Raw genomic sequence first — 12,817 nt, 5'->3', positions numbered from 1 at the left:
CCTACTGCTTAAGGGAACAATTCATGGGGAGAACTGTACAATTACAAAGACAGGTTCACCCAGTTATGCACAGAAAATACTACTAGATGTAAAGATATAAGCAAGCATCACAGTACTTTCATTTCCAATAGTTAACACTTCATCCCAATAGAAAATAAATAGAATTAACTGACATCACAGGTAAAATGGTCTTAAAAGACATCTATAGAATATTGTATCCAAAAACTGAAGAATACACCATGTTCTCATAAGTACATGGAACTTTCTGTAAAATAGATTTGTACAAGGTCAGAAAGAACACCTTAACAAACATAGGGGGATTAAAGTAATTCCTTATGTTCTACCCCAAAACTATAAAATGTCTGTAAATAAATAAGAAAAACTCCAGAACATAAACAAAATCATGGAGAGTAAACAACTTACAACGTAATGATGAATGAGTCCTTGATAAAATTAAGAATTGAAAGATGAAATGAAACAAAAATACCACAATATTCTTTAACCTATGGGATACAATGAAAATGCCCCAAGAGGGATGTTTAAGGTTCAAATTAACTACATTATAATGTCAAAGAGATTTCTAATGAATTAGCTAACGAATTACCCTGGGGCTTTGGAAAAGGAATACATCAAACATCAAAATTAGTAGCTGGAAAGAAAACACGGACATTAAAAAATAGTTAGTGAAATGAAAACAGCAGGAGCAACCAAACAAATCCAGAGAGTCAATGAAATAGTTTGTTCCTTCAACATATAAATAATATTGACAAAACTTTTAATAAATATAGACATATTTCTAAATGGTTTTATTAAAGAAAAGCCATGAAGCCAAATATAGGGGTGAAAGCCTTAGAGAGATCAGGGAACTAGGGAAAGCCACCAGCCAACCTTAACTCACCAACTCTGCAGCTTCCATAGAGAATGACTTCCTATCTACCCAGTCTTATATTACTTGCTGTTTGTCAACTGATTGGTCTCCTAGCCCAGATACCTCACTTCCTCTTCCTACACAGCTCAGTCATTTTCTGTCTCTCTGGACAGACTTCCAGGCCTCTATGGTTGGTACTGGGATTAATGGCATGTGTCACCATGCTTGGCTCTGTTCTCTAGTGTGGCCTTGAACACACAACGACCCTGCTTGCTAAGTGATAGAATTAACGGCATGTTTTACCACTGCCAGACTTCTTTGTTTACTTAAAATGGCTTTCTATTTTCCCTGATCTCAGGGCAAACTTTAGTTATTGATGCAAAAGTAAAACGTGACCACATTTGAGCACAAATAAAATATCACCATGGATAAACTAAGAAAAGGAAGAGAAACAGCAAAAGATAACACAGTAAGTCATGAAAGGGAATAACTCATTATGACAAGCACCAGTGAATTCAAAGATTTATTAAAGTTTACATTAAAATCATTCCACTAAACCAGAAAATCTAAAATATATGGATTAATTTCTACATAGGTTAAAACTTATCTAAATAAAACTAAGATGATATTTTAAATTTTTAAATAGGTAGATGTAGGAACAAGGCTCAGAAGTTAAAAATATTTACTTTTCTTCTAGAGGGTCAGGATTCAATTTCCAGTACCTACATGATAGCTCACAATGCCATCTTCCCGCCTCTGTGGGCACAAGACACATATCCAAAACCACACATACATGCAGCAAAACCCTTCTACACATAAAATATAATAAACCTGTAAAATAGTCAGGCCTGACCCTGCCTCTCATCTGCCACCTCTGGAGCTAAGGGAAGGCATAGCAAATACTGTGGCTGAACAACTCAGCTACCACTGAAGCTCATATCCTCAGCTTTTAGTTGGCTCTCTCCAACATCTACTCTATGTATGAGCTGCTGGAGATGATGGAAAGAGCTGGTCCTGTGGAACCATAGCCACAGGATTTCCTTGATTTTGAGCAATAGTAGGATATCTGAGAGGAGTCTGGATGAGGGTCCACTGTTGATAGTGTAGCAGAAGCCAGAGGCCCTGAACCAGACCAGCCATTTCACCAGGCAGGCTACCTGGAAAACAGGACCCCAAGAAAGACACAGGGATCACCCAATGACAGATAAATGGAATGAGATCTACATGAACAGCCTGGACATGAGTGGGGGTAGTGAAGGGCGAGGGTCAAGGGAAAGAGAGCTTGGGTGAGTGGGAGATCCCAGCTGGATCAACAACAGAGAGGGAGAACAAGGAATAGGAGACCATGGTAAATGAAGACCACATGAGAATAGGAAGAAACAAAGTGCTAGAGAGGCCCACAGAAATCCACAAAGATACCCCCACAACAGACTGCTGGCAATGGTCGAGAGACAGTCCAAACTGACCTACTCTGGTGATGGGATGGCCAAACACCCTAATTGTCGTGCTAGAAACCTCATCCAACTACTGAGGGATCTGGATGCAGAGATCCATGACTAGGCCCCAGGTGGATCTCTGGGAGTCCAATTAGCGAGAATGAGGAGGGTTTATATGAGAGAGAATTGTTGAGACCAAGGTCGGATAAAGCACAGAGACAAATAGCCAAACAAACGGAAACACATGAAATATGAACCAATGGCTGAGGGGTCACCAACTGGATCAGGCCCTCTGAGTGGGTGAGACAGTTGATTGGCCTGATCTGTTTGGGAGGCATCCAGGCAGTGGCACCGGGTCCTGTGCTCATTGCATGAGTCGGCTGTTTGAAACCTGGGGCCTATGCAGGGTCCCTTGGCTCGGCCTGGGAGGAGGGGACTGGACCTACCTGGACTGAGTCCACCAGGTTGATCTCATTCTGTGGGGAAGGCTTTGCCCTGGAGGAGATTGGAATGGGGGGCGGGCTGGGGGGAAGGTGAGGGGGGAGGGAGGGGGGAGAACAAGGGAATCTGTGGCTGATATGTAGAACTGAATTGTATTGCAAAATCTTAACAGTGGCCATTTCTAATTGGAAAATGTAAAGTTGAACATTTATTTATCCTCTTTATCTTTCCTCTCTATTTCCTAAGTAGTCTATAATGTATGTGTTGGCTATATCTTCAAAAAAGTACAATATGATATGTGAAATTAAGTTAATTATAAAATAAAAATATTAAATAAATTTTTAAAAAGTACAATAAACAGTTAACTCCCAAAAAAAAAAAAAAAAAAAAAAAAAAGCAAAATAAAAATTTTAAAAAAAAAGAACATTTGAAATTAAAGCTTTTGGGGTAAAAGGGTATGTGGTATGACACACAACAGCACCCAATGTAACTATAATGAACAAATATGTGGTGGGTAGATGGGGAATACAGAGGAGTGAACAGGTACAAGTATGCCAGAATTTGAGATGTGAGAGCTGTGACTGGTAAGAGAAAATTGCTGATGGATAGCAGAGCTTGTCATTTCCCCAGAGGGGTCAGTGAGATATTTGTTTTTTGTTTTCGTTTTTATTTTTTTTTCATTTTTTATTTCCTTTTGGGCGGCAGGATACAAGGTTGGAGGGTAGATATGAAAGGACAGGGCAATGAGTGGGACTGATATGCATGATGAGAAGTTCCCAAAGAATCAATAAAAATTATGTTATAGAAATATTCTAAGGCCTAAAACAACAACGAGTTTGCAAAAGTAATTAAAAAATCTCTAAACAAAGAGAAATGTTCAGACCAGTTGAATTTTTCCAGACCTTCAGACAACACAATGTAGTGGGTAGCCATTCCAGCATTGATCTGGAAGTTCCAACCCCCATTGAGACTGTCACGCCTACAAGGCGGGGCCAAGGGAGGCGCCTGGGGACCCGAGATCTGGATCGGCGCCTGCCTGCTCGGTTCTGGGACCCTGGATGGTGGAGGTGGACCAAGCAGAGCTCCAGAGAACACCGCTGGACTGTGATACACCTTCCCCAGACCCCGCGACCTACCTATGCCTTAATTTGTAAGTTATGCCATTAAATAAATCTCCTTTTAACTACGTGGAGTGGCCTTAATAATTTCACCAATAACACAAAGATTATTGAACTGTTACATAAAAGAAGGAAAATAAGGCTCATTACCAAAGTATTTTTGAAGTATCATCTTGATACAAAGAACAAAGAAATATTAAACAACAAAAAAATCATATAGACCAAGATCTATGATTCACATAGCTGCAATGTTTCTCAATAATATAGTTTGATAACATGTTCAGGAACTTATCAGAAGACAGTAAAATGGCTGAACAGGTAAAGTTGTTTATTTCCAAACCTGAAGACCTAAATCCACATGGTCAACCTGCACATTTGGATATATATGGACCCACACAATATGCATATATATGTACATGCACATCTACAAGTACACACACACACACACACACACACACACACACACACACAAACATACACTATATCAAAACAACCATTCATTATGATCAAGTTGACTTTATTCCAGAGTCTCAGTGATGGGCTGGTTCAATACCCAAACATCAATCAATATAAATTAAATATTATAAATGGACTCAAGAACAGAAAACGCATTGTAATCTGTGTAGATATAGAAAAGAATTTTTGATAAAATTTATCATCACCTCATGTATAAAATGCCAAAGAACTTAGAATAGAAGAAATATCTTTCAACATATTAGTGGACGTACATAGGAAAACTGTAGCTTACATTCCACTAGGTAGGGGGAAATCCAATACATTTCCAGTACAAGCAAGAAGAAAATGAACTGAATTCCTCCAGTCTTATTTAATAGAGTACCAAATTCTAAGATAGAAAAAAAAATAAATGAACAAAAAAAAAGCTGTACAAATAAAAAATCAAGTCAAAGTACCTACTCTTGAGTGATACAATTCTATCAGTGCAAGACTGAAAGTATTTAGCAGGGATCACTTAGATCTGATAAAGACTTTTAACAAAGCGACAGGGTACAAAATTATCAAACATAAACAGTTTTTCTCTATACCATTGATGAACAAATTGAGAAACAAATCAGAGATATCAGTCTATTACAAATGTCTAAAGAATACACCTCAGGGTAAATCTAAACAAGTTTGCTGGCTTCTAAAAATGTCCCATATAATGTTAAGGTTTGAATACTTGGTTCGAAGTTGGTGTATCTTATGGGAAGATCAGCAAGTATGAACTTGCTGGAGGAAATATGTCACTGGGGTGGGATTTAAGGTTTCAAGGACTAGCACTGTTTTGAGTGCTCTCCTTCTGCTTCCTGTTTGTGGGTTGAGGTGTGAGATCTCGGGTGTTACCCCCATGCCATGCCTGTCTCCCTGGTGCCATGCTTCCTGTAATGGTAATGATCAACACTTATCGCTCTGGAATCATAAGTTCCAAACAAAGCATTCCTTCAATAGGTTGCCTGGTTAATGGTGTTTTATCACAACAATAGAAAAGTAATGAATACACCCAGGAGGCAAAGCCCTCATTACTGAAATCCTCAACAAATTGAAGACAGAACCTTATGCATATATTAGAAGATGGAAAATGTTCCCATGGTCACAGACTAGAGAAATTCATGTTATGAAAATGCCCAAACTAACAAAAGCAATGAACAGACTCAATATAATACCAATCAAGATTTTAGTGTTATTCATAGAAATAAAAATTAGTAATCTTCAAATTATTGTGGAATGGTTGGATGCTCATTCTTAAATTCAACACTACAGAACTGTCTCTAATCCTCAGGGATCATTGCAGAAGAGGGAATGTAAATAATGTAGAAGCTGAAAAGAGAAAGAGAAGGGATGGAATGTGCTGACATGTGAGCATGACAGAACAAGTGTACTCAAGATCTTAAAACAACTGAAGCAGCTACAAAGATCATGCATAAGACTAGCCCAAAAATGAGGTATCATGGACTGATGAGGATACTCACTGGACACTACAACTTCACAATGAAATTATGAATACTGAATGATTCTGGGTAGTAGGAAGACACTGTCCTCAGTTGGGTCCATAGTGAGGTGCCAGCTAGGTTTCCATAGGTGGTCCAAACCCCACATTCCCACAGAAGATAAAAATCATGGTTAAATTAAATGGGTCACAAATAAAGAGATGTGAAAGTTATAAAAGATAACTGTAGGGAATGGGGGTTACTAAATGTGAGAGGGAGATAAGGGAGGGAAAAGGATTTCAATAAGCAGAATATAATTTATAAATCTTTGTAATTTCTAAGGAACAAATTCAATAATAAATTCATACAAAAGCACAAACAATTCCAGATAATAAAAGCATCTTGGAAAAAGATAGGACCTTATTTAAGTTATACTACAGAGATAGAGTAATGAAAACAGCAAAGTACTGACACCAAACAAACATGTGGATTAATTGAAATGAAAACCAAGACATAAGTTCACACAACTGCAGGCACTGTATTTTTGACAAAATATCAAAAACATGCATTGGAAGAAAAATCTTGGTATCTTCAGTACATGGCATTTTAGAAACTAGATTGCTATGTGTAGAAGAATGAAGTTCAATCTTAATCCTTCATCACACACGCACACACGCACACACACACACACATTCACACCAATTGTAAATGTATCAAGACCATCAAGAGAAGACACAACACTCTGACACAGTTGAGGAAAATACAGGAAGTGTACTTTGAGAGGTAATCACAGGTAAGGACTTTCTTAATGCTACTCATCTCACTCAGAAAATAAGGCAAATACTCAACAAGTGGGACCCCTTGAAATTAAAAGTTTTCTATCCACCAAAGGAAATCATTAACCATGTGAAGATTCAGCTAATAAAATGGAAGGAAGCTTTGCCAGTTATATGCTTCCAGACAATGTGTATCTAGTATCTAAAAAGAATTAAAGATAATAAAATATTTAATACAAACAAAGAAATGGATCAAAACTTGTGGTATGGAACTAGAAACCATACCATAAAAGAAAGAGAATGCCTCATATGAATTTTGAAAGTGTTCATCAACATTAGCTATCAAGGAAAGACAAATAAAAACTAAAAATTACTTAGGAGTCCATCTTATCTATGTCAGAATGGCCATTGTTATTTAAAAACTTATGCCAGAGCTGTAACACAGAGAAAATGCATCTCAGAAACAACAAAAAAGAAAAAAAAATAAATGTTTGAAGTGTATGTTGAAAATGTTTGAAAATAAAGATAACTCAAATATAAAGGGATGAGAAAGGAGTAGTTGCAAGTAATGGACAGGAGTGTTGAATGATAATATAGGCTTATATTTTTCTTGTTCTAAATTTCTCATGGATTTGGGGGTCTTGTGGTCCAAAATTGGGTGAAATATAAGCAATATTGAAAGTATAACATTTAATATGAAGTTTCCCATCTTCTCTTTTGGAAACCAATTCTAACTGTACATGAATTCATTAAATTGCATAGACTCTGAGTCTCAATAATTTTGGTGAATCTGGTTTTTATTTATGTACAAGTTGCTTTATAATAAAATTTAGTTGTTTTTTTTTAATTTTCATAAAAATTGTGGGGAAAGAAAAACACTGTTGGAACTGAAAACTGCATAGCCAATACTTAAATCACTGTGGGAATCATTAACAAAGATGAAAACAGAAATTCCATATCACCCAGCTATCAAAAATTAGGTATATACTCAAACTAGGTAGGTATATACTACTATAGACATAGATATATACAACAGCATATACTTGAACAGTTGTGCTAATTGCAGCTCTATTCACAATAGATACAGAACAGGTTTAGCCTAGATGCCCATCAACTGAAAATAGATGAGATTGTGATATGTACACACAATAAAATTTCATTCAGCTTTAAAGATGAAATTATGAAATTCACAGTGGAATATTTGGAACTAGAGACTGTAATTAATGAGTTAACACAAGCACAGGTAGACAAACACTGCATCTTTTGTCTCATATTTGGATCCTAGACAAATTTTTAGCATGTTTACCTTGATCTATATATAAAGGAGAGGAAGGCAGAAAAGAACCACTAGAAGTGTAGCAAGAAAAAAGAGACCTTAAGAAGAGAGAAGTACCAGGACACATATGGTATCAATATGAAGGAAGGGAATATGAGACTGATCGTGTGGATGCAAAGATGGGGTGGGTAAATTAGGGACAGAATTAAGCAAAACCAAGAATATATAAAAATGCCATATGCCAACTCATTAGTTTGTAAAGTCATTTAAAATTTTACTAAAGAGTTTAAATCAAGGCAACTTTCATGAGCAGATACTACTGCTCCCAGAAGTTATTGGTTATAAATGAAAACTGCATTGCTATTATTGGGATACCTCTCTAAGAGTTGTTGCCTAAAACGGGCCTGAGGATCCAAATAATGTAGGCAATTGTCACTATTGTCAGTTGCCCACAAAAACTGATTGGGAAGACCCTATTTCTTTCTTTTTTCTTTTTCTTTTTTCTTTCTTTCTTTTCTTTTTTTTTTTTTTTTGCTTTCGAGACAGGATTTCTCTGTGTAATTTTGGTACCTGTCCTAGATCTGGCTCTGTAGACCAGGCTGGCCTTGAACTCACAGAGATCCACCTGGCTCTGCTTCCCGAGTGCTGGGATTAAAGATGTGTACCACCACTGCCCGGCTAGACTTTATTCCTAAAGCCAATCTCATAGTCTTGTCACACAACGTAAGGAAAGAAAATTGGGAATGAGCTGAAATACGCCTATTCTGCTGAATAGTCTTCATTGTAACAGAAGGTTTATGAATGATTCTAGTGGGACAATCTTGTCAATAATATTACTATATGGACACTGATATCTATATTTCAACCATCCATACAACATACACCCACTGGTGCAATAACTGCAATTGTGGTATCAGAGTAACCAATCATTTTCTGATTGAGAAGTCTTCACATCTGATATAGTCAGCATGTTCAAATATTCATGATGAGGAAGAAATAGGTTGTTGCTATCACTGTTGTTCTGTTAACCACAAGGTATAACATTTTAATTAGTACTAGAAAGACTAGATACTCCAAATATTGCCAGGATTGTTAGTCATAGGTCAAGCTGTAGCTGTGCCATTAGGCAGTGGCTTGTGGGAACAGGAAGACTTCGCAATTAGGTTTGTAATGGTAATGATCCTTGGATTGGTTGGTAGAGTGTAGAGGAATAAGATGGAGGGAGCCAAGTTAAAATACAGAATATACTAAAGGCTTGAGTTGTAACCAAGTTAGATAACATAAATGACTTGGGGGTTAAATCCCAGCATTAAAGAAACTGAATATTGAAGTGAGTGCTTATAGTCTTAGAACTCATGAAGGGCAGAGAGGACGAGCAGATATCCAAGTTAATCCCTATCTGCATAGAGAATTCAAGGCCAGGCTAATCTGTATCACAACTTATCTCCATAAATGTAACTGAGCCTCCCTCAACCCGTATATTTAACAGGACACTCACGATTTCCTTTGAGGAACCATTCAATGTAAGTTCTTAGTGACTCTGGATTATCAACAAGGTTTGTGTTACCTTGGAAAAAATAACCAGACACAAGAACATCTCTGGGATTTCTGATGATATAGATCACCTTAAATGGAAAAACATGTAAATGAACGTCAATATAGTTGTAAACCAATTTTATCTGGCATAGTTTATATGAAAAGTCAATCAAATATCAGTGAGGTTTCCAAAAATATTTATTATTTTTATTTGAACAAAATATGAACAGAAGTGCAAAATGTCTATATTTATCAGAATTTTCTTTTATAATTTTGATTTACAAAAATGTAACAGCAAAATGACTGAGGTCAGTAATACTGTAATAAAACCAACAGCAACAATAAAAAGACAAGATTGATTCAATACTTGTAAAGATCAATATTTTACAAGGTGAAAGACTATCCATCCACTGTGAAAGAATGTTTTATATACATGGAATAATGCATACTGTGCTAAATTTATCTTCAAAATGACAAACTAATTGGTTTCTGTAACTGTAACTATAAAAGAAAACTCTCAAAAGAATCATTATGCAGAGTTTAATGCTAAAGTTTCATTGCAAAATGGTGAACACAAAGACCCATGAGCACCTAAAAAATGCTGAGATTGAAAGAAATGGGAAAAGCATAGCAATTGGTTATACAACACCAATTTCTTAGCCCTGAAAACATAATACAAGTAACATTGTACATACTGAGCAGATTGTACCAAGGTACTTAGGACTATGTAGATACATATACAGATGTAACAACAAATAATGAAAAAACACAAATTTGTAAGACAGAGAAGAGGGGTATGATGGTAAGCCTGGAGATAGGAAGAAGGGGGAATAATGTATGTAATTATAGTATAATCTCAAAACAGAAGAAATAGTTTAAAAAAATTAATGAAATGAAATAAATATTTTGTCCCAATGCTCATTGTGACATTATTATATAATTCATCTTGTGGGCCTTAATTTCTCCAGACACAAGTTTTCTAAATCCACATAAGACACAAATATAGCTTTATGATCACAACTTCATTGTGATAGTTTCAAGAGACATTATTTTCTACATTTGTCTTTGTGTTTAAGCATAAATAATAATAGTTTCTAAGGTGTGGGGATTTCCACAAAACTTTCTTATTAACACTGAGCAAAGATGTGTCAGAACCTGGATATTTCTGATTCCTTTAGGAGATCCCCTATCAGTGATGTCGGTGATTTTTGTGGCTACTGATCTTAATGGACAGTTAGACACAGCAAGACACAATGGATACAGATAAGCCATGGTTGTTGAACAATCTCCCAGATTACAGCATTAGTGCCTGTTCAGGCTGCTTCCCCTATGAGCAACTCTGCTTGGGTGATTCACCCATTAGGTTTCGGCTATATGTAGAACCAATTTTAGCTAAATGACTTTGATGACAACAAAACAGTAATATCCACTGTACACTAGAGTTTGACCTCTACTTGACCTGTATGTGTAGTCCCTGAATGCTCTACTGTGATAACACAGTTTTTTGCATTATATCTGCCCAGGATCACTGAGAGGTGGTTGATATCATGGTATTCTGATATAGTCTGAGGAGGGGACAGATTAGTATCACCTAGTACATGAAAATCCCAACTTCCCTCTCCAAATCTACACAGAATGCATTTCAGGCAGAGGTCCAGGGCCCAACGCAGTAGAATAAGTTCAACGAGCATTTGGCCAAAGATTTCTCAACCACTGGACACTTACCTTGGCCTTGGATCTGAAGAAAGACTTGGGGAAAAGATGGAAAGGGAGGTGGGAGGTCATGAAGCGTGGTCCTTCCTTATTGATTAATATTGGAAATCCCCTTTGAGTCTCTATCCAGGGTGAACGGTCCCAGATAGGCACAGATTGGATCCATTTGGGATTTCCCTTGGTCTGAATCAAGCAGACAGTCTCAATCAGCCAGTTAGTTCCTGAACAAGAAGGAAAAGTTATTGACACTCATATCAAAAGCACTTCTGAAAAGCCTTCAATAGAATATACAACCATACAGTTTACAATGTAGCTGTTTCCAAGCACAAAAGCATGTGGTATTTGCAATATCCACATCGTGTAAGTACAAAATATATTCTTCCAGAAGATTGAAAATACTTCACCTAACAAAACTGAGAATCTTTACTCAGTAAACCCTACCTGCCTATTGAACATTCCCTTCAGTCAAGAACCATTCTGTTTCTGTGAATTCAACTATTCCAGATATTTGTCAGGGATGCAGTCATGGTATCTGTCCTTGAGATTGAAACATTTTATTTAATACAGTGTCATTAAGATGCATCCATCCTGCACTGTATGTATTAGTACTGCTTCTCTTTAGCTTAAATAAATTCCATGGTCTATTTACCATACACACATGTATTTGTGATTATATGCTCATTTGTCAATGAGTGTTTCTCTAGCATTATTCTCTGGGCTATTATCTGAATCCTTTTCCTGCACTCCACTGTCCTTAGATTTTTCATGTTATTGCCCTTTGATGTTAGCAACCTAATACTTAACCAATGGTTACTGCTTCTGCCATCTGCCACACTCCTACCCCGAATGACCATGATGCCTTTCTTGCTTCCTTGAGTTTTGAGACTCTTTCCTCTACTTGAAGAAGGTCCATGGTAATTCTTCTGACGTTGTCCTCTTCTCCACATATTCTTACATTCATGCCTTTGTTTCTTGATGCTCTTTTATCTGTTTATTCTCATCAATATCTCTTCCACATAGAGAGAAACGAATGCCACAATCTGCTTTAGGAAACACTGTCATTGCTCCAAGGATCAGCTCAGGCACTGCTAGTGCCTAAACTGCTCCACTGACAACATTGGTTAGGTTAGAGTTCTTCCTCTTAGTATTAATGCTCTCAGATACAGCTCTTCAAGCCCACAAACCATTGAAAACATGAGATATATAAATCATTCCATTCACCACCTAAATGAAGGATGATTAAAGCCCAAAACTTCCACAGACAGTTCAGGATCATTCTCAGTGATGTTCCTTACCTGATTTAGGATAACTCACTATGACTGTGTCTTCATCTCTGATCACAAACTTATCATGGCTTTCTTCAATAATTTCTCTTTTATACACTATAGCAGGGAAAGCTATTCCTTCAAACCAAAAGTAGGCTGACATCCCAAAGAACTCTTTCTTGGTGCTGTAAGAATTCCAGCATTGATCACTGTTCAGATTAAAGCAAATGCTGAGAGGTAAAATTTATAGTGCAGTCAAAAAATCATTAACATCCCAAAGTTTGTACTGAAATGAGCTGCTGATAGGAAGAAATAGAGATTGCAGAAACCAGTCAAAGGTTGCTGTATTAAGCAACTGTGAACTTATTCAGAGATTATTCTAGAAAATTGTGAGCCTGAGGTCATGGCCCCAAACCAGAAACTCAATAACAAGTACTTAGATATTGAAATAAGGCTTAGTTAA

The 12,817-nt window shown here is 36.8% G+C and overlaps 1 protein-coding gene across 1 annotated transcript in view; it reads right to left on the bottom strand.

The window, feature by feature from the left end:
- Positions 1-12,517, bottom strand: part of LOC131901797 (probable alcohol sulfotransferase) — a 37,791-nt gene extending 25,274 nt beyond the window's left edge. The window contains exons 1-3 of the mRNA XM_059252873.1: positions 12,385-12,517; positions 11,102-11,310; positions 9,339-9,465 (exon numbers count right to left, since the gene is read on the bottom strand). Coding sequence (XP_059108856.1) covers positions 9,339-9,465; positions 11,102-11,310; positions 12,385-12,517 — 469 coding nt within the window. The remainder of the gene's footprint in view (positions 1-9,338; positions 9,466-11,101; positions 11,311-12,384) is intronic.
- Positions 12,518-12,817: the final 300 nt, after the last annotated feature.

Source organism: Peromyscus eremicus, unplaced genomic scaffold, assembly GCF_949786415.1.
Source record: "Peromyscus eremicus unplaced genomic scaffold, PerEre_H2_v1 PerEre#2#unplaced_407, whole genome shotgun sequence".
NCBI lineage: Eukaryota > Metazoa > Chordata > Mammalia > Rodentia > Cricetidae > Peromyscus > Peromyscus eremicus.
Note: the sequence above shows the minus strand (reverse complement) of the source record. Positions and strands in the feature narration are given on the sequence as shown.